The sequence below is a fragment of the Diplodia corticola genome (assembly GCF_001883845.1).
Source record: "Diplodia corticola strain CBS 112549 chromosome Unknown scaffold1, whole genome shotgun sequence".
NCBI lineage: Eukaryota > Fungi > Ascomycota > Dothideomycetes > Botryosphaeriales > Botryosphaeriaceae > Diplodia > Diplodia corticola.
Genome location: NW_017971480.1, coordinates 2,059,365 through 2,079,385, shown reverse-complemented (window position 1 = coordinate 2,079,385; position 20,021 = coordinate 2,059,365). Strand labels below are relative to the sequence as shown.

The following is a 20,021-nucleotide window of genomic DNA, read 5'->3' as shown; positions in this document are numbered from 1 at the left end:
CGAGCGAGGGCTGAACGGGTGGATGGATAATTAAACAGTCTGCTGCCTGGCATTCAGTTCTTGGCCTACGGCTTCGGCCTTTGGGCATCAGTAGGCTGAGGGAACAAGAAGACCATGGATGCGGTGCAATAAGTACACCCTGAATTGTTTATCCGAGCCGAGTGTCTAAGCGAAAGCGGCGCCCGCACGTTAGGCTTTGATCTATCGAGTCCTGTATTCCCTGCGACCATCCGTCCCATCCCTTTATGTTTTCGTGGAAACGTCTCCCATTGGAAGAAATAGTACGAAGCCGCACGTCACGTGGCTTATGAGGCCGCTTTTAATTCGGCAAAGCTTCTTCAGAAGGACCATTTGCCGAGATCAGCAATTCGCTGGCGTTCGACGGGGCTTGATAGGACGGGCCATGGACTTCTCCTCGGAAGCGGTAACATGCCACGTGAAGCACGCGATGCTGGTCGCTGGACTGACATGGCCAGAAATCATCCCACCACCACGACACGCACGCTCTGCCCCCGATCCCCATCCAGGAAGCCTACTTGCACTACAACAAAGTGAAACGGCAAGAGCTGGAGCAGGATGATGATATCTTGTATTTCGGCCGTGAGCTTAGCGAGAAGCAGCGTGACATCTGGCGGCCTGCAGGGACCATTTCCGCTTCCGTTATAGAAAACGCATGCAACGACTATTGGAAAGCAGCCCTGACGACCGATGACAGTCCGTGTCTGACTGACTTCCAAGATGCCACCATCTACGAGCACAAGGACATTCCCGGTAAGTTCAGCTGCTGCAGTTTTCCAACGACGTCTACTTCCCAGTCCACTAAACTCGCTACGTTACCTCGCAGGCCTGCAGATCGTGCCCGGGATCCTGCCCATGGAGACCCAGATACTATTCACATCTCAGCTGATGCACCGAGACTTGGCGGACCCGAAACACAAAATCAACCTCGAGGCCGACTACCACATCCCCTACCCGCCACCACGACCACCACCACAAGACGACCTCCCCGCCTCGTCCTCCACCTCCACCCCCTCCCACTCCTTCTTCACCCTCCCCCAATCCTCCCCCAACCACGCCCTCCACCCCAAACCCCCCGCCGCCGCCTCCTCTCCCACCCGCACCAATAAAAAGCCCCTAAACATGGCCCAATTCCTCGCCAGCAAGCTGCGCTGGCTCACCCTCGGCGAGCAGTACGACTGGCCCACGCGCAGCTACGGCATCACCCGCACCCCCTTCCCGCCCGACCTCTCCGTCCTCGTCACCGGGCTCTTCCCGCACATACGCCCCGAGTCGGGCGTCGTCCTCGTGTATTCGGGCAAGGACTACATGCCGGTGCACAGGGACGTCAGCGAGCACTGCGAGCGCGCGTTGGCGAGCTTCTCCGTGGGGTGCGAGGGCGTGTTTGTCATACAGAAGGGGGACGGGGATGGGGACGGTAACGACGAGGGAGAGCGTGGAAGTGGTGGTGATGGGGAAGAGGATCACGGTGGCCACCGGGAACGGAATGGTGGCGATGAGCGGGAGGACCGAAAGCATGAGCAGCAGCAGCAACAGCAACAGCAGCAACAAGTCGTGCCCCGCCGGCGGCCGGATCGCACCGCTGCCATCAGGGTGCGGAGTGGTGATTGTGTGTTGTTGTCCGGCGAGGCGCGGTGGGCGTGGCACGCCATGCCGCGGACCATCCCGGGGACGTGTCCGGAGCCGTTGGCGCAGTGGCCGGTGGGGACGCCGGGGGCGAGCGAGGAGGAGAGGAGGGCGTACGGAAAGTGGAAGGGGTATATGGGGACGAAGCGGATCAATGTCAGTTGTAGGCAGGTTTGGGATTGAGGACAGCATACCAAGGGTACGTTCGGAACAGTTGGCCGTGAGAAGCATAACGTCGGAAAGGCTTCTCTCACGTTCTGTTTCGTGAAGGACGTCGCCCTGCAGGTACTGCTCTTGTGTTTCCTGCATCTTCACGACCATACGTGCCGCGTTTACAGCCTCATGTATGAGTCTCTTGCTGAACTTGTTTGCCATGACTACCCGTACAGCCCAGGGACCATAGTCACAAAATCATCCAAATCAATCATGGTGGTTTTGCTCATAAATACGGTTGCTCGCTGGGCGTGTGCCATTTCTTGCAAGACCCAAACCCGATGGAACCAGGATCGGCATGCGAGCACATTGATTCGTTCCCAACATTGCTTTTGTCCTTACTGGGTAAGTGTCAATCGCCGTGAGAAGTGTTGAGTGCCCTGTATCTACAACATTATGTAGCCAAACTCAGCGCGGCGATTACGGACCCTACAAACGGGTTTGGTACACGCATTGGCAATGCTGTAGGTCGGAACCGCGTCGGTTCACAATCAAAAGCAATTTCACGCTAGCATTGTGCTTGCATTTTGAGGGCTGATAAGTCTCACCTGGAAAGCTGATCAGACTGTGCTGGGCCAGACTAAATGTTCTTTCCATCAGCCATGTACGACGACAAAACAAGGTCCCGTCCGGCCTAGTCCACATCCGCCTCCCTGTTTCCGTGCTATGTATGTACATATCCCTGCCACTACTGTCGTTGTTCGAGAGTACCCACAGTCAGTCCGCATACACCCTCCTCCCCAACAGCCGGTGCCTTACGAAACTGTTTGGCTGGTCCAAGGAAAATGCCTTCGTTTTCTTCTCTCCATTTTTTCTTGCCTCCTAATTTAACTTCCCTAGATCATCCTGCCGAAGTAGTCCTTTTGCCATCACTCGCACTGAACGCACACCCGCTCAAACCGGTTTTCTTGCAAAGCAGATAGCCACCCTATTCCTAGAATACACGCTAACTAGATAACAGCCTAGCGGAAGATGCTGTCACCCGAAAAACTCAAAAGGAAAGCAAAGAAGAACGGAATCACTTCAGCCGCCACATACAACAGCAACGAAAGACGCACGCGTCCTCGCCCAAGTCTTCCGTACAGGACTATTTTCGTTCCGAAAGAAGGATCAGGCCGAACCGCCTAATCCGAAGTTCCCCTCTTCGCAGCCGCCTCGGCCAGCATCCCATTCACTTTGGCGATCGCCTCCGCCCCGAAGCCGTTCGCGGCGGCAGAAGGCCGTCTGGCGCCGTCGACAGTCGAGACGATGCCTTTCTGGGTGGTTGGCGCGGCGCCACCGACAGCGGGAACAGCAGTACCGACCGTTGTTGGCGAAGGGAGATGCACACCGTCGCTCCGCGGCTGATTCCCGTCAGTCGCCTTGCCATCGACTGCAATGGTGGCGACGGCGGTGCTCGGCGTCTGCCTGTGCTGCTGGCCGCCGACGAACTGCGGGGGTGGGGGATCGTCATCAACGGTCGCGAAGAGGTCCTTGTGCGGGCGCCCGTTGGCCTCGTCATCGAGGATACGCCACGCGCGGCGGAACTCTTCGCGGATGGCGCAGATACCTTGATGATTGACCGTGCGGCCGACATTGTGGTCGTGTTCGAAGGGGTCCTGGATGCAGACGAGGTAGCGGTGGCGAACTTCTTTTTTCTGTTGCTCGAGGCTCTCAGTACGAGTTTCTTTTATGCTGCGCACGTCTGGATATGAAATGGGGAGGTAATAGGGGGAGAAAATAAAAACTCACGCTGGCCTTTTCTACACGCGCCTTCGTCCAGCCAAGTTCCTCTTTGGTGACCATTCTTTCGGTAGGCTTCCGCTGACCGAACGTGATCACGTCGCGCGTCCAGTGGAAGCCTCCGATGCGATCTGGAACTCCAGGGCATCCGTAGTATCGGAAGAAACCTCTCAATAGGGAGCCCAACGAGTCCTTGTTCTGGGTCCACTGTCCGTTACGAGCCTTTTCAAGGATGAGCTCTTTATCCGCAAGGAACTTCACCACATGTCCGTTGCATATGACGTCTACTAGCTTCGGAGACCGGTCTTTCAAAGTGGAGTTGCTCAGAAGTTGCAGATCGGGTGTAATGGGCTCCTCAGGGATACGAATGAGGTAGTGCAAGACCATTAGGGCGTAACCGTAAGACGACAGGGTGCCGTTGTAGGAGCTATTGATCTTACGTGTCTTAGCCCAGGCCTTGACGAAGATTACCATGTCTCGGATGCGCTGATCGCTGATTGCATAGCAGTAGAGTAGCCTCGTATTGTAGATACCCAGATGACCAGCGAAGTTCAGGTCGCACTGGATTCCAACGCCGTCCTTGGGGAAATCAAGTGGTCCCATTGGTTTTTCACGCAGCCATGGTTTCTCAGGACGGGGTTCGCGCTTTTGTTGCTCTCCTTCAGCGCCTGGGTCTTGGCCGTTAGGACCTGGCTGTGGAGCGGCAATATCACTGTTGGCTATGGGCTCTTCCTTAGGCGCAGTACCATCGCCAGCACCCTTGGTCGATGATGTCGCAGCAGAGCCTCCGTTTTTCTTTCGCCTCGGTGCTGCCTTCTTATCAGGCTCGGGGGCGTTATTGTCCTTCGATGTCGGCAACTCGTCGCCAACCGCACCATCTACCCCCTCTGGATCATCGGCGACCTCGGCAGGCTTGTCGTCATCGGGAGACTTTCTGCCGCCTTCCAGTAGAATTCTCTTTTTCTCCTCGGGCAGATCATCCCACTTCTTGCGTTCTGCCTGTAGGTTCGCATGCAATTCTGCAGACGGCTTCTCACAAAATTTGATGATAGGAACGCGCGTGTTCGTGAGGAGGCGGGCACCAAAGCCGTGGTCGAGGAATATCTTCTCCAGAGCGCGGGGTCCGAATTTCTGCGCCAGTTCCGTATCGTCGTCATTCTTCGTAATCACAGCCAGATCAATGTCGGATCCTTTGGTAGCGAAGCCGGTTCCTATGCTGCCAAAACACTTGAACTCAATGCTTGGAACTTCGGGGAAAGCAGCGATCTCGTTTTGGCATATCTCTTGCAGCCTCATGATGAAGTCGTCCTTCTCCTTCAGCTCGTCCTCAGTCATGGCTACCTTGGGGATTTCAACCGCAGCAAGGCTGCCCAGATACCTGCATTGGGCCTGGAGTCGTTCTTGGAACTGCTGCTGATGCTGCTGATAGCGCTGATTCGGATTGAGCGGAGGACCAGGGCGGAAGGGAGCGTTCATGGGTCCACTCGGGTTCGGCCTCTGTAAAATTTGGAAAGGGGGCGGTCCCGGGGCGCCCTGTCTGTAGCCGTGTGGGGGTCCAAAGCCGCCCTGGCTGGGAGGCACGGTTGGCGCTGTAGGGTTGAAATGAGGACCCTGCTGCTGTTGCTGTTGCCAGGATGCCCTGGGTTGATGGAAGCCTCCTCTATGCTGGTGCCACTCACTGCTGCGGTGGCGCATGTGCGGAGGGACATAGCCAGGGCTGGCATGAGGCGACGGAAAGCCATTCTGGCGCTGCTGAGGAGAGCCGTGACCAAAGTGCGGGCGCCCAGGGCCTGTTTGGCCGCGTCCATGGTGCGGGCTGTGACGGTGTTGATGCGGCGAGCCAGTTGGGTTGGCGGCGGCGTCCCGTGGAGGGAGCTGCTGGGACTGGGGCCGGTTTGAACAGCGTCCGGCGCGCGGCTGCGGGCCCGGATGGCGCGGAGAGTGCTCAACAGAAAGCTGGCCATCGGATGAGGGTGGGACGGCGTCTGCAGGGCCACCGTTCTTCAGAATCATGGACCTTAGTTGGTCTTCCAGAGGAAGTTGACTCATGGTTGCAGGGAACGTGGCGCGACGCTAAGAAAGGACGAGCAGGCGCAGGGTCAAAGCTGGAATATTGGCGGGCGAATGAGTGTCGTCGGGTGGCGGGTGTGGATGCGGCCACGGGTGTCGGTTGCAGGCGCTGCAGCTTTGGGAAGGCGCAGGGACTACCGCGGAATTCCGGCCTTACTCACGGGGGCCACGTGGGGTGCAAACTGGAAGCTGGAAAGAGGGTAGAAGGGCGGACGGCATCCATAAGGATGGCGACGGGATGGCTCGGGGCAGCGGCGCGGACTCAGAGAAAGCCGGGGTGAGGCATGGTGGGGAGAGATGCAGCAAACGGGATGCGAGGCTCAATGATGCGCTAGGCCCGCATACGCCAGCCCTGCTAAGTTGCCGCCTCACGCCTGCCCAGCCTGCCCCAGCGGCCCGCCCGGCCGGTCCTACCTTTTCCCGCCCGCCGCATCCCTGCCCGCTGCCAGGCCGAGATCCAAGCCCAGCGTTGCCGCCTCCAGAGCTCCGCAACCTCCATCGACACGACAAAGCCCTTCACCCTCTCGACCTGCCCGCCCCGCCCGCTCTTTGTCGCATCGCCTCCGCGACACGGCCTCTCGTCGCCCTGTCGCCCGTGCGCATTGGCGCGCCTGCCCCAGACTGCCGCTCTGCTCTGAGCCTGCACGAGCTGCTGCCGACTACATCATCGCGCCCGCGCGACCGCACCACCCCAGCCTCCTCCACCCGCCCCGCGCTCCCCGCTGCCCGTCATGAGCGCCACTCCCTCTGGCCCTTCTGGCTCCACGCCTACCGGCGCCAGTGCGAGCAACACCCCGAACGGCAGCGCCCCGTCAGCTTTCCGTCGCCCGCCGAAGCCAAAGGCCAACCCCTTAGTCCAGCCGAAACGCGCCAAGGATAAGCGTGCGTTGGCAAGAAGACCTGCGCCGGCTGCTGCGAAGCCCGGTGGTGCTCCTGCCAACGGCGCCGCCGCCCAGCAGAAGCCCGCGCCTTCCAGCAACCTGTACGAGAACTTTATGCCGCCCGCTGGCGCCAACGTGAAGGCGACGCCGCTTTTCACCACCAAGCGCGCGCTTATGGAGGGCCTGAGGCACCACATCGTCAAGTTTCAGTCGAGAAAACCCATCAATCCGACCGACCAGGAAGAGTTCACCCGCCCCATTCGCCTGCACAGACGCGATGCTGCGCTTGGAAAGTCCGGTGCAGGTGCCGACTCTGGGGGAGAGGGCGAAGAGAATGACGAGGAGATAAAGGAAAGGCTCCGGATAGACGCTCTGAAGGAGGAGAGGCGCCGGAATCGCGAAGAGATACAGGCCCAGATTGCGCCCAAGTCCAAGGGAAGGACATTTGTCGACAACAAGAAGAAAATCCAGCAGGTCTACGAACGGAACGATACTGCCAAGTCCGTCAAAGCTTCGCGCCTGCGCTATGAGGAAACGCTGCCATGGCACTTGGAGGACTTTGACAATAAGAACACCTGGGTCGGTGCATACGAGGCTGCCCTTTCGGACTGCCATGTCATGATGGTCGGGGAGCAGACCGTTAACCCGCAGACGGGCGAGGTGACGGACAAGTACCGCATGGTCCCCATTGAGAAATGGTACAAATTCTCCGCAAAGGACAAGGCCGTCAGCATGTCGGTAGAGGAAATCGAGAGGCAGGAGAAGGGCGGGGTTGCTCTGTCTCGCTGGGCTCTTGTCCCTCAGGGCGAGCCTAAAAAGACCAACGTTCCCAAGTGGATGCGAGAGATGGATGCTCAGAAGCAGCTCAAGCAGATGGCAGAAGACAGCGCCATAAGGTCTAAGGGTCTGTTCACCCGCAGTGGAGGCCGCGATGACGACGAGGGCCCCAAGAGGCGCAGTAAGGATGATGACGACTGGATGAAGACCGAAGCTGCCCCTGATGCCGACATCATCGATTATGACGAGAAAGAGGAGTTTGCCGATGATGAGGAGGGCGTCAATGGTCTGTTCGAGGGCGATGACGAGACAACAAAGGATGCGGAGGAGAAGATCAAGCGTGAACAGTTGTCGGCAAACTTCTTTGCGAACAAAGAAGAGAAGGACGTATGGGAGCAGGAGGAAGAAGAAGCTTTGGAGGCTGAGTTGAAGAAGAAGCTGGAGAAGAGCTTGCGTAAGAAGATTGTCAAGCGCGAGAAGAATTACAACTACGACCTGGATGACAGCGATGCGAACCCTTACTCTGAAGATGTGAGTGGCCCCGTCATCCTTTTTGCGCCTTGCAAGTGCTAACGGGATAACAGAGCGAGTCGGAAGATTCGGAAGCCGAGCGCCAAAAGGAGGAGGAGCGTAAGCGTGAAGAAGAGAAAGTTGCAGCGGAGAAGGGCAAGGGCAAAGCTAGCGAGACCACGGAGAAGACTACATCAGGCACCTCCACCAAAGGCAGCAACACGCCCTCAAACCGTCCAAAGACTGGCGACCCGCTCAAGCTGTCCTCATCGCAAGCTCTTAAGCGCCCCGGTTCTCCCAACCTCTCCGAGCAGAGCGGTAACGAGTCTTCACGCAAGAAGCAGAAGAAGTTCGGTGGAGGTGGCAGTGACAGCGATGCCACTGACAGCGGCAAGCCACTGGCGTCCCGGGTCAAGGCAACAGCAAGCTCGCAAGCGCCAACCCCTGGCGGGAGCCGTGCTGGTAGTCCTGTCGTGGGTGCTACAGGCAGCCGTGCAGGCAGTCCAGCTGCCGGCGCTGCCGGCGCCAAGCCACGTAGTAAGTCCCGTTCTCTCCTCTCCTTTGCGAACCATGGTTTTGGATATATGGTGGGCAGTTGCTTACCATTTATAAACAGCCCCTGCCAATTTTGGCCAGTCTCCAACAGTCGAAGAGATCCGCGCTGTCATTCCTCCCGAGGGTGCCAGCATGCAGCATTTGATTTCCAAGTTCAAGGGCCGCTTCAAGCAAGGCAGCCCGAGCCAACACCAGTTCATTAACAATGTCAAGGCGGCCGGTCAGTACGATAGGAACACGAAGATGATTTTCCGGAAGCCATGAGAATCGAGAGTCGATGTCCTGACTGCTTTGATGGACGATAACTTGTTTTCTCTTCCACCACGTTTACGCTAGAACTGGGGGAGTTAGTGTGCGGAAGACACACACGGGGCGTTCTTGTTCGACTTTTACGGTTTTCCTCATATTTATGGTTGGCTAGGGTTCAGTAGGATGGATATTTCTTTTGGAGCCTTTAGAAGGCGGCTTCCACTTTTCACTACAGAGACCGGTTGGAAGGTCTCACACTCCCATCAAAGCACTGCCTCCCCAGGCTCAGGAGGCCCCCACCATCACTAGCTATAGTGTGTTTACCCGAGTCCAGAAGACTCCTACCACCGGCGACAAGACCTTCTAGGCCCAGAAGACTCCCACGACCAACAGCAAGGCTCCAAGGGATTTTGGAGCAGTGTTTAGAGATGAGTAAAGGAAGGTACCAGACAGTATTTGAACAGAAGAAAAGTGGTTCCGGATTGCACGACTGGCGAGATGATAATTTGCAGATCAAGGTGGACGCGGGTGTTGGAGCTTGTTTAAAAAGCCGGGTTCAGCGAGAGACGATATAAAGAGAAGAAAAGAACCAAATAAAATGGAACAAAAAGTGGACCGGAACCGGTGAGGATAGTTTATTCAGCAAGATGAGAAGTCAACCTATCTCCGTTTCTCTCCCCCTGTCTGCCTCTCTCCCACCCCACACACATCATCTACAAAAATCAACAAGAACAACAACACCATCATGATCGTCATCGTCATCACCTCGTGCACCACTCCAAGAACAGACTATCGCCGCTCACGCTCGTCACCACGCTCCCCGCCTTCCCCATGACGGGCTGGCTCGCGGCCTCCTCCCCCTCGCTCGGCCACAGCGCCTCGCCCTCCTTGGCCGCGCCCCACTTGACCAGGCTCCAGCTGCGCACCTCGGAGCCGGGCTCAAAGGTCGCGTTGCCGTAGACGGCGGCGTCGCCCGACGGCGCGGCGTACAGCTCGATGGACACGCTCTGCTGCCTGTACGGGCCCATGTTGGCGACCTCGAGGAGGGTGACGGAGCCGCTGAAGGGCGCGGTGAGCTGGACGAGGTCCTCGCCCGTGGGCTGGCGCGTCGCCTTGGGGTCGGCTTCGCTCGAGGGCGCGTCGAAGTCGAGGATCTGGAGGGAGAGGGCGTCGGCGCGGTCGCAGCCTGGTTTTTTTTTTATTGTTAGTCTTTTTTTTTTTTGGGTTTTTGTTGTTGGGTTGAGCGGGATGGGGCGGAGGGAGGGTAAAGTAAAATAAAATAAGAATTCACGTACGAGAGTAGTCGGCCCAGATGCTGAACGTCTTGCCGTCGGCGGCGACGGTGGTCGGGGCGGCGGCGGCAATGGCGGCGCTGAGGGCGAAGACGGCGCCGGTTGTGGTGAAGAAGTTGTGCATGGTTGCGTTGTTGATGTACCGAGACCAAGTCGTGGGTTAGGTCGGGAGAGAATTGAGGACGAGCGATGATGACCTGTACATCGACACTTCTTTCCTGCTTTATATCCCTCCGGACAACCCCCCCGTTTCTCCCCCGGACTTTTGTGGGATGATCGCGTTATTCTGCGACATACCTACCTAAGGAAAAGCCTTGTACGGTACTTGGCGTTTGTGCACGGAATACGAGGGTCTGACAGGCATCCGTGCTGGAAATAGTAAGAGAGAAAGCCAGTTGAACACCCTCAAAGCCGTGCGTTCCGTGTTTGGATGAATCGGAAACCCAAGGCACACACCCGTAACGCCGGGTCGAAAGAGAATTGTGCTGCTCCACACTGGAGTCGTTCGAAAAATTGGACGTTCATTACATGCAAGAGTACATAGCCTGTCCTCTAAATTTACTAGCTGGCCTCTGGATCCCACGAATCTTATAAAGGCCGGCCACATGACCGGTCCTTCTCAGATGCGAGAGGACCCAGTGCGCAGATACGAGCAGTGGTATGTAAGGCGTCAAACCTTGCTAAACTTAGACGCAATGGACTAAATCGTTGCCAAGGAAAGTTTTGACATCACCGTCGTACTCTAGAGGATATTAAAGGGGTGACGGCAGGAAACGGCGGGGGCGGTGGACTTTACGAAGGAACCATGACTTTCTCTTCTTTTTAATCATCTGCTAGCTACTTTGCGGTCAAGCTTGGGCCAAATAAAAGACATGCACTACATACGCCCGTCGATCGTGTGCCCAACCTCTATTCACGCTGACTCGACACCAAGATTATGTGCGAGTCGTATCAGGGCTGGCCTCGACAAACAGCTCTCAGATCGCCGACAATTCACCTATAGGCTTGCAGAAACACGGTCCAGTCGGTTGAGATTCGCAAAGGCAGAGGCCTGAGGAACAAGAGCAAGAACCGGGTACCGCTCAAATGCCTCTTCCTGCATCTCCACCTACTTACCAGCTACGATGACTGCTGCCAAGAGTGAAGCTTATCTGGCACGCAAAACACTTCTTCTGTCAATTCACCCTCTCAATCGTCGTCTATCCAGGAACATGTCGAGATGATTGGCTTGACATAAAAAGCAATGAGGGTTAATACGATCAAACAGCTGCAAAAGTCAACACTATGCTCGAAAGCATCGCCATACGCCCGCCAGCCACCACTGATAGCTAAAAACAAGAAAATCCCTCCCGTGACACCTCGCAAAGTTGTTGTGTGCGCTGTGCATGTAAAATTAAAGCCGCCCAAGGAAACGAAAAATTTGTGGTACGTGTCAGCAAAGCGAAGAGAGGCGGAGAGAAAGAAAGCGTAATCAGAATCCCCGTCTTTCTTTCCTCCCCAAACGTCCTATCACTCCACCGAATCATCTTGATAAGGTTGCTTCCAGTTCGACGGCAAGGATGATGTCAGCAGTAAAGGTGCTTACTCGTCTCAACTTCCGCAAATGGTTGCAACGCTATTCGCACGTCGATCTATAACCTGCCAGACATGACAACAGCCCGTTGTCTGTGGTCGCACTGATGGGTGTTACTGATCATGCCCTGAGCTAGCGTGTATAGATGCAGGTGCAGGCACTGTTAAAAAGCCCAAAAGTCAGCGGTGTCCAGGCCTAACAAAAGTTTAGAAACGATTGCATCTCAGGAGACTACGCTTGAAACAGATTGATAAAAGGGTTCCAACAGCGCGCGAGCAAGTAAGCTTGGCGAGGCTCGTCGTTTTTAGGTGGCGAGGCTCGCATGACTTGGATCCCGCCAATCCTAATGCCTGAATCCAGGCATTCCATTCCTGCATCCGCACAATGTTTGAAGAAGTTTTCCAAGAGCAGGATGGTACTTCGAGCAGACATAAGAAACCGGCTCATCCTCGGAGACCGTCAAGCAACCCATATTCAGAATTCCGCAGCCTCCACCATGTTTTGAAAAGACAAAGCGGCGGGCTGGGGATGCTTGAAGAAAAGCCGGTCGTCAGAGCATTTGTGCGGGCCAATCGACTTCAGGTTGCAGATGCAGCATTCGACAAATTCGTAACAACGAAGGCACGACTACAAAAAGTATCAAGCAAAAGAACTTTGCCTACCTGAATTAGCCGCAGCATCCTCGCTCTTCATCCGCTTTTGCGGCGGGTACTCATTGGATGCGGGGAGATACTGAGCCTCCTCATGAGAGTGCTTGGCGCCGTTGTTCAGATGCTCAGTCGAGGCCTGAGCTGCCGCCGCCTGGGCCGCCGCCTGCTGGAGTTGCTGAGCAGCCGAAGCAGACATGGGCGCCGTCGGGGCGGGCTGCTGCTGATGTTGCTGCTGGTGCTGTTGAGGCTGGTGTTGCTGCTGCGGTTGTTGCTGCTGCTGAGAGTGCTGGGAAGTCCCAGAGCTGTTCGGCGGCTGCGGCGACTGCATGGCCTGGACGGGCGGAGGGATCTCCGTGTGCGGGCGCGACAGGTCGATGTTGCCAGGGGGCTCCGGATAGCTGCCTTGCGACTCGAGGAGGCGCGCTTGCAAGCTGATGACATAGTCGCGCAGCGTGTTGTTCTCGGACTGGATGGCGCGGAACTGGTCCGCCATTTGCTCGTAGTCCTTGACCTGGTCCTTGAGCGATTTGATGTACTCTTCCTTGCGCTGGCGGAAGGCTCTCTGCGAAGCTGCATGTCAGACAAAGCGCGCAACAAACCGTCATGTCGCACACACCTGAGCAGCGCGGTTCTGCGCGGCGCGCTTCGACGTTGAGAGCTCGCGACGGCCCTTGCGGCCACCCTCGCTCAGGTGGCCATCGGCGGCGTCGCCGGCACTCATTGGATATCCGGCGGTCGTGATGGAGGGGTCGAGGCCTTGGTGTTGGTTATGGTCGGTGGCATGCGCCGTGGGACCCGGGTTGATCTGGGGCGTGGGGTGCGGCTGGCCGGCGCCGGCGGCGATGAGGTGCTCTCTTAAACCTGGGGCAGCGTGCGGCGTTAGCAGGCGGGCAAGGCAGGCACAGCAGGCACAGCAGGCGGCGAAAGACAGCTGTGGTGACGGGGGATGCAGCTGGTGCAGGTATGGGCCGGCTTACTCATCTCGAGATTGTGCGTGGAGCCCTGCGCGCGTCATGGGTGGTTAGCCCGCAGTCCAGCAGCTGCGCTTGGGGATCCCGGGCGGGCGCAGTCAGCTCCGACTCACCGAGGGCGATTGATTCATCGTGTAGCTCCAGGCGTTCGTGGCGGCCGTCATTCAACCCGCGGCGTGGGACGGCAGCGGGCGGCGTGGGCAGCGGTTGCGGGCGCAGGCTGGGGTGCTGCGCAGCGACGGCGGGGGCGAGGGTTTCGCGCGGTCTGGCAGGCGCACGAGGCATGAGCGCAGGTCGGGGGAGGGCGCGGCCATCGTTGTCGCTGGGCGGTGCCCGTCTCTTGCTTTGCGGACGGCGCGCTTGGGGTGGAGGCTCTAACACTTACCTGGATTGCAGGTTTGATGAATAAGTTCTGACAAAGTCGACGCGGAGACAGCTGGCTTTAAGATATGCTTCGGCGCGGGCAGGGCGGGCGCGGGCGGCCTAGCTCAGGGCCAAGAGCCGTCGGAAACAGCGAACCTTCCGCTACCCGACACGGCCGACAGACAGGCGCATCCACCACGCAACCCTATGTCAGACACGTCGCACGCGCAGCAGTAGCAGCAGCAGCGGCAGCAGCAGCAAGAGCAGTAGCCAGAGACGGCCCATCCTCGCCGCGCGACGCGCGCCCACTTGTACGCGCTCGCGACCCCGCCCGCCTAAGCACGCCGTCCAGCGCAGCAGCGGCGGAGCCAGCGCCTCGGACTTTGCTGACCTCGTCGACTCGAGATATTTCCGGCGTTTCCGAGCACCTCTCCAATCGATACGATTACCAATCCCGGGTATTTGGCGCGCCCTCTCCTCAACAGTTGACCCGGCTATCCCCGTCGACTCGCCGCTGCCACTGCCGCCAGCAACCGCCCAGCTGGCCCGCCGCCTAGTAGGCGCTCTCTGCCAGTCCCGGTCCGACAGGGCGGGTGTGTGTGTGAGGGAGTTGGCTCGCTATTCTTGGCCCTGCTGAGCTGATCGTCATCTCGCCGCGCCGCGCCCGCCGCCGCCTTCGCCTCTCTTGAGACAAAACAGCCGTGCGCAGCGGTCCCAAGTGATGTAGTCATCATCACAGTCATCATCATCGCTCCGCTCTCATGTCACAGTGAGGGAGGGGCACCGCGTCGTGCGACCTCAGCCTAGCTTAGCATCAGGTTACGTAAGGCAACCGAGGGAGACGACGGACTGAACTGACACCGCCGTGCCCCTCCCGCCATGATTATTCGGGCGCTAGGTAATGCCAATCACCAACCCCCACCATCGAGAGAGACTGCCTGCCCACCATCCACACGCCCACACCCGCACACGCACGCACACCAACCTTGCCCTCGCTTCCGCAGCTGCCGTATCGGGATGAGCTGAGCGCCCCGGTGCCGAGGCCAAGCAATAAACTAATCCGCCGAGAAAGAGAGAGACAGAACAGCACACGGTTTTAAATCTACAGGGCTCTGTCCGCCCGATCGACTGTGGTCGGTTGTCCCAGTCGACCACGAATCAAACGTCGGATCACTTTTAGCGCGTCTTCTCCCTTCGCCCACGACGGCGACGCTAGCCGAGACGCTGCGTTGTCAAGTCATGTCTGATATGTTGGACCGAGTAGTGTGCATCGATCAAGGGCTGCTTTCTTCTGCATGTTCTACATAGATCTGACTAAGCCGATCCCAGGTCCGCTGCACCACCTCAGCAGGCAGGCAGCGGTTGGGATTCGATCGAAGTTAAAGAGAAAAAAAAAGGCTGCAACCTGTGCGTGAGGCTGGAATCGTTGCTGGAAATGATAGAGTATGAATCAAAGCAAAATAACGCCCCTTCCCGTTACAATAGTATACATGAAGCTGAATGTCAGAAATGAACTGCCACTAGGGCAATGACCGCCATATGCAATGCATAAGCACAATAAAAAAAAGTTCTGCTTTTGTCAAACCCTTTTACCCCTTTCGTCCGGCCCGTAAACCCTTGCAGGTAATCTTGTTTTGCAATCCTGAAGGACCGAAAGAAGATTCGTCGACTCGTTCGATCATGCAACCACGACTCCCGCGCCTGCCGCGTTTACTCAACTGACACCGGTTGGCTTGTTGTGCCGTCCCCAATTACGGCGAGTCTGCGTAAGGGTTGCTAGGCTTCCGCTCGCGGGAATGCAGGCTCCGCTCACGGGAATGCAGGCTCCGCTGCTGCTGCTGCTGCTGCTGTTGATGTTGCAGAGGCCGGTAAGCCGTGCCCGGCTGAGCGTAGCCCTGCTGTGGCGATCCGTATGAGCCTTGGCTCTGTTGTGGGCTCACGGGGCTCATGTTCTGTTGACCGTAATCGTAGTACTCGCTCATCTCGCCGCCAGGTCCCGAAACACTAATCGCCGACGGGCTCATCGGCCCAGCCTTGCGCTTGCCCTTAGTGCTCTCGCGCTTCAGCGAGCTGCGCACATCTTCCACATCTTGAGCATCCATGCTAGGGCGGCCGATCGAGCCGGTCCGGTTGATGTCGGCTTGGTCAGCACGATCTTGGAATGCTCCATCGCGGTAAGGATCGGCTCCTATGGGACGAGCTGTCAGAGTGTTGATGGCCTGATTCTCCGAGTGGAGCTCAGAGCCCAGGAAGTCCACGCCAGAAGAGGTAGCTGTCGCAGCCTCCTCCTTCTTGGACGGATAGAGGCGACCCTTCTCCTTGCCATCCAGGTATGCCTGGCGACGCTCCAAAGCCTCAGAGGCAGAAACGCTAACAGAGAAGGTGGGCTGATCGGCAGAGCCAAGAGCAGCGTCGTTGCCACCTGGCGGGTCAATCGGAATCTTGCGAATAGCCTGAACCAGGGCACACATGAACTTGTTGCGACGGGCGAGCTGCAGAGCCTCGTTGCCCCAGTTGCTCTTGTGACGACACTCGATTTGCAGTTCCAGCTTGTTGAGCTCAGCAATGCCCCTAACATCGATGTCGATGTCGGGAAAGAAGTCGCGAGCGTTGTCCTTGTCGCGAACAAACTTTTGCATCTCATCCTTGAGAGCAGTGATGTCCTCAAACGACGTACCGAAAGCAACGTAAATGGGGATCCGCTCGCTCATGGCCAGAGATCTGCTCGTGTTCTCGATCCACAAGCTGTTGAGAACGATGTTGGGGATCTGGACTGTACGCCCGTTGGACACCCGCTTAAAGACAGTGAATAAGAGAGAGATGTGCTCGACGGTGAGTTGGTCAACGCCCATGCTGAGATCGACTCTGTCACCGACGTCGAAGGGATGCTTGACGAACAAGAAGATGCAAGAACCGAGGACTTCCTGGCAAGTGACCGAGAACACGAAGGAGAGAGAAAGGAGAGCCGTTCCAGCAGTTGCAAGAGTGGTGACGAAGCTGGTGTTCAGGAAGGCGATGAAGACGAAGACGCAGATGACAAAGACCACGGTCGCCAGCAGGCCATCAAGGACGTTAATGGCTTGATCAACATCGTGCATGCTGGTGGCGACAGCCTTGCGGCTGCGACCCATCTCGGTAACCTGGAGGACCATCTCATCGAGACTGATGTCGCCGTTTCCATCCTTGTCAAGCGCCGCGAAAGCTTCTTCGGCTTCGACCTCGCGGCCAGCACCAAGCACTTCGACAATGTCGTCGTGGTAGAGAGCGTTTCTGCCTTCAACGACGAACGACATCCAAAGACGCTTGGCAAGAGCCTCGGAAGAACGGGGTTTCTCAAGAGCTGAGACCACAATCGAATGGGCAGAGTCAGGGTTGAAGACCTGCTTGCCCGTAATCTCGGAAGCAATGTTGCCAAAAGCGGAGGTGATTTTGTCTCCAACGCGTCCGACATCGTGCAGCAGCCGCATGGGAGTAGCAGAACCGGATCGTGCGTGGCTCTTCTTGGCACCGGGAATGTTGAGCCTCAGGGTATCGTTGATGATGTAATCCTCCTCCTGGAACTCCCGGCAGTAGGCGGGAAAGAGGGCCCTGGAGGCATCGTAGAGCAGACTAAGCAGGAAAGTCTGGCGCTTGTTCTCCTTGATCTTTGCGTTGAACTGCTTGCGGTGGTAGTTGATGCTGATGAGCTGGATGAGGAATTTCTCGACGAGGAACACGCAGGCTGAAACGACTGCGGCGGCCAGGATCTGACGAACAACTTTCTCCCACTCCTTCACCGCGTCGGCGGTGGAAGTGCCGTCTGTGGAAGAAGCCTTTTGCTCGGCCGCCTCGCGTTGGATATCGGGGTTGTGGACCATCAAAGGAATGAAGGTGGCAAGAGATGTGACGGCCCAGCCGACAAGGGAAATGGGGATCTCAAGGGCACGAAGGACCAGGGCATACTTGCGGACACCGGAGCTGACGACACCGGCGAAGATTTGGAAAATCCTGGGGAGGAAGTGGGCTACGATCTTGGCGACCCAGACGGAGAGCCAGACGATTTCGATCCACGTGAAGAACCTGGGGGCGATGATATCAGTCAAGTGCAGATCGCAGATCCGAGCGCACGACTCACCAGACGATCCGAACACCGCCAATATTCGCGTCCTGCGCAGCAGTGGCACCGACGATGATGGGCACCGCAATGCACAGGGCAAGCGGGAGTACGTAGATGAAGTAGCGAGTGATGATGCTGAAGTGGAGAATCTTGAAGTAGATTTTGCCGACGCGGTTGATGTAGTCCTCCTCGCCATCGTAGCCGATCTTGCCCGTGGCCTCGCCCTTGGAGGGCAGCTTCTTGACGCGGCGACCAAAGTGGTGGCCCGACTTCTCGTCTGGCTCTTCGTGGGTGACGACCTTGGTCATGGGGGCGATGCTGCCGCTGCGCATGCCGGTCGAGGGCGAGCGGCTCACGACGGGCTCGAGGGGAATGTCAATGGTTGCGTCGTTGGGAGCCATGTCGTTGGGGTTGTCGCGCAGCGGGTGGAATCCCTGGCGCGAGAAACGGAGCGACGGTGACCTGGGCGACTTGGGGGGGTTGGTGGACATTTGAATGGCGATGCGCGTGGGGAGGGCCGCGGTGGAGAGTCAGGCAGTGTGGAGCTGCGCAAGGACACACTGCTCAATAAAGCGCCCCGAGGTGAAGATCGTCAGCGACGGCGGGGTCTTGGACGTGCGTGTCTTGAACGTCAAGGGGCTGAAGCTGCTCCGCGCGAGAAATGACGAAGAGCGGCCGGTAGGAATGTACGCCGGCGTGTGGTGGTAAAACTCGGGCGTGCGAATGAGAGGAAAGCGGCGGCGAGCAGTGAACGAGGGCCGGCCGTCGAGTTTGCTGCAGAGTGAATGGTGTGAAACGGAAAGGAAAAACAGCGGCGCGTCTAGAATCACGCAGCGGTGGTGGCCCTTTTGCCGCTGCTGGAATGAAGGACTACCTAGGTGCTCGAAAAGCTTGTGAGCAGCTTGTGAGCGAAGGGGTGGGTGAAACGCGCCACCGCCCAGGCACGAGCGAATCCCAGCCGCGCGGGCGTCCCCAGAACGACCGCTAGGCCTGGCGCGGCTACGCCGCCGTGCAGGGTGGTCTGGCCGTTGATCCGCCTGCCGTGGGTTTCCCTGAAAGCCACATACGCAGTAGCGTGCAGCGCGCAGAAAAAGGGGCTCGCTCAGCTGCTCAGCTCGCCGCTTCAGACTTGAGCGCCGCGGCTCCACGTTCGTGTTTCCGCCTGTCAGCCGCACCGAAGGCGTGCCGGTGGAGATGTTGCCCCGCCTGTGTTCATGATTCACTGATCTACCGTGCATCCCAGATCCGGTCTGTGTCGACGATCCCGCCCCAAGCAGCAATAATCGACGTCGCCAAAGGCACGGCGCGGTCGCCGCTGGCCATCAGGAGGTACGTGGGCGTGTGGAGCTCGACTGGCCACTGCGCTTTCCTGCTGCCCGGGTTTGCATGCCGCCTGCCTGTTCCAGCGGTGCGTGCACGCGTCTCCTCGATGCGGCTGGCCCCGTAGGCCCCGTAGGCACCGGCCGTCTCCATTTCGCCGGCCGGCCTTCCCTCGCAACGGCCTCGCAGCCCTTTGGGATTTGATGCAGCCTCGTTCCCCAAATTGCCCGCCCGCCACATTACACAGCATAAAGCGTGCTGGGGAGCCAATTGGCCCGGAGGGCCATGTTTGACGCTCAACCTGCCCATGATGCGAAGCGTGTCGACCTGGCTTCGCGTCTCTCGCTGGTCACGTAACACAGTCCATAGTCACACGCCGATGACGTTGGCGGGCGCTGGACTGCTGGTGGTCCGCGCGAGCATCTGTGCGTCTGCCTCGCTTGATAGCCGATAAGTAGGTACAGTTATCGAAGGCAAGCCTTGCGAATATGAAGATCGCCGCCCCGTTAAGATTGTGTGCGTCTCGGTTCGGCAGTTCCCCGAAAAGCTTTCTGGCCGAAAAGCCGCGTGGCTATGATGCAAAAAATTCATCTGCCTAGCCTAAAGCTTTCACCTTCGTCACGCGCTTCCGCTTCCTAAATTTGGCAACCCTTCGTAGCCGTTGGCTAGGTACCACGAAAATGGCTATAATAACCCGGTCCCAGATGCCGTGCCCGGCAAGAAGACACCGTTGCAGTACTAGTAGTGTCGCGATGCATCCGTCACCACCCGTCTTGCTCTAACATGGTCTTGCACTTGAGCGACGTCTAGATCGCCACCCCGGCGTGAGCCATTGGGACTGCGCCCGCGCTTCAACCCCGACTCCTCTCGCCCGCCTATCTTTGTGTTGTAGATTCGCCGCATTGAGCGAATGATCATAAAAGCTTCCTGTCGACTGAATCTCCAGACGAGAAACTGAGTTATTCCGACATCGGGGCTTACCGAGTGCTGAAGCTTCCACACATGTGAAATCCGGGGTTGCTTCTAGTAGTCCCCGCCACTATGCAAGTAGAACACAGACTAAACCGTCCCATCGACGATTGGCCTCGGCTGGTCAGCCGCCCTGCACATCCGATTGGGAAACAAGACTGCTGCA

The 20,021-nt window shown here is 57.8% G+C and overlaps 6 protein-coding genes across 6 annotated transcripts; 2 read left to right on the top strand and 4 right to left on the bottom strand.

Annotated features, from left to right (window-relative positions):
- Nucleotides 1-403: 403 nt before the first annotated feature.
- Nucleotides 404-1,827, top strand: BKCO1_1000659 (oxidoreductase domain containing protein; the record flags this gene model as incomplete). Its single annotated transcript, XM_020270080.1, has 3 exons — nt 404-424; nt 477-771; nt 845-1,827. 3 exons carry the CDS (start codon nt 404-406, stop codon nt 1,825-1,827), a joined length of 1,299 nt encoding a protein of 432 aa, XP_020135080.1.
- A 1,154-nt stretch (nt 1,828-2,981) lies between these two features.
- On the bottom strand, nt 2,982-5,628 carry BKCO1_1000658 (pap oas1 substrate-binding domain-containing protein; the record flags this gene model as incomplete). The annotated part of the gene is made up of 2 exons (XM_020270079.1): nt 2,982-3,494; nt 3,589-5,628. The coding sequence occupies 2 exons, from the start codon at nt 5,626-5,628 to the stop codon at nt 2,982-2,984; spliced, it is 2,553 nt and encodes an 850-aa protein (XP_020135081.1).
- A 752-nt stretch (nt 5,629-6,380) lies between these two features.
- On the top strand, nt 6,381-8,636 carry BKCO1_1000657 (transcription initiation factor iif subunit; the record flags this gene model as incomplete). Its single annotated transcript, XM_020270078.1, has 3 exons — nt 6,381-7,838; nt 7,892-8,354; nt 8,434-8,636. The coding sequence occupies 3 exons, from the start codon at nt 6,381-6,383 to the stop codon at nt 8,634-8,636; spliced, it is 2,124 nt and encodes a 707-aa protein (XP_020135082.1).
- A 746-nt stretch (nt 8,637-9,382) lies between these two features.
- BKCO1_1000656 (peptidase ma family protein) lies at nt 9,383-10,037 on the bottom strand (the record flags this gene model as incomplete). Its single annotated transcript, XM_020270077.1, has 2 exons — nt 9,383-9,807; nt 9,917-10,037. The coding sequence occupies 2 exons, from the start codon at nt 10,035-10,037 to the stop codon at nt 9,383-9,385; spliced, it is 546 nt and encodes a 181-aa protein (XP_020135083.1).
- Nucleotides 10,038-12,125: 2,088 nt separating this feature from the next.
- On the bottom strand, nt 12,126-13,392 carry BKCO1_1000655 (bzip transcription factor; the record flags this gene model as incomplete). Its single annotated transcript, XM_020270076.1, has 3 exons — nt 12,126-12,698; nt 12,753-12,997; nt 13,221-13,392. 3 exons carry the CDS (start codon nt 13,390-13,392, stop codon nt 12,126-12,128), a joined length of 990 nt encoding a protein of 329 aa, XP_020135084.1.
- A 1,829-nt stretch (nt 13,393-15,221) lies between these two features.
- On the bottom strand, nt 15,222-18,057 carry BKCO1_1000654 (serine threonine protein kinase; the record flags this gene model as incomplete). Its single annotated transcript, XM_020270075.1, has 2 exons — nt 15,222-17,529; nt 17,585-18,057. The coding sequence occupies 2 exons, from the start codon at nt 18,055-18,057 to the stop codon at nt 15,222-15,224; spliced, it is 2,781 nt and encodes a 926-aa protein (XP_020135085.1).
- Between the last annotated feature and the right edge of the window lie 1,964 nt (nt 18,058-20,021).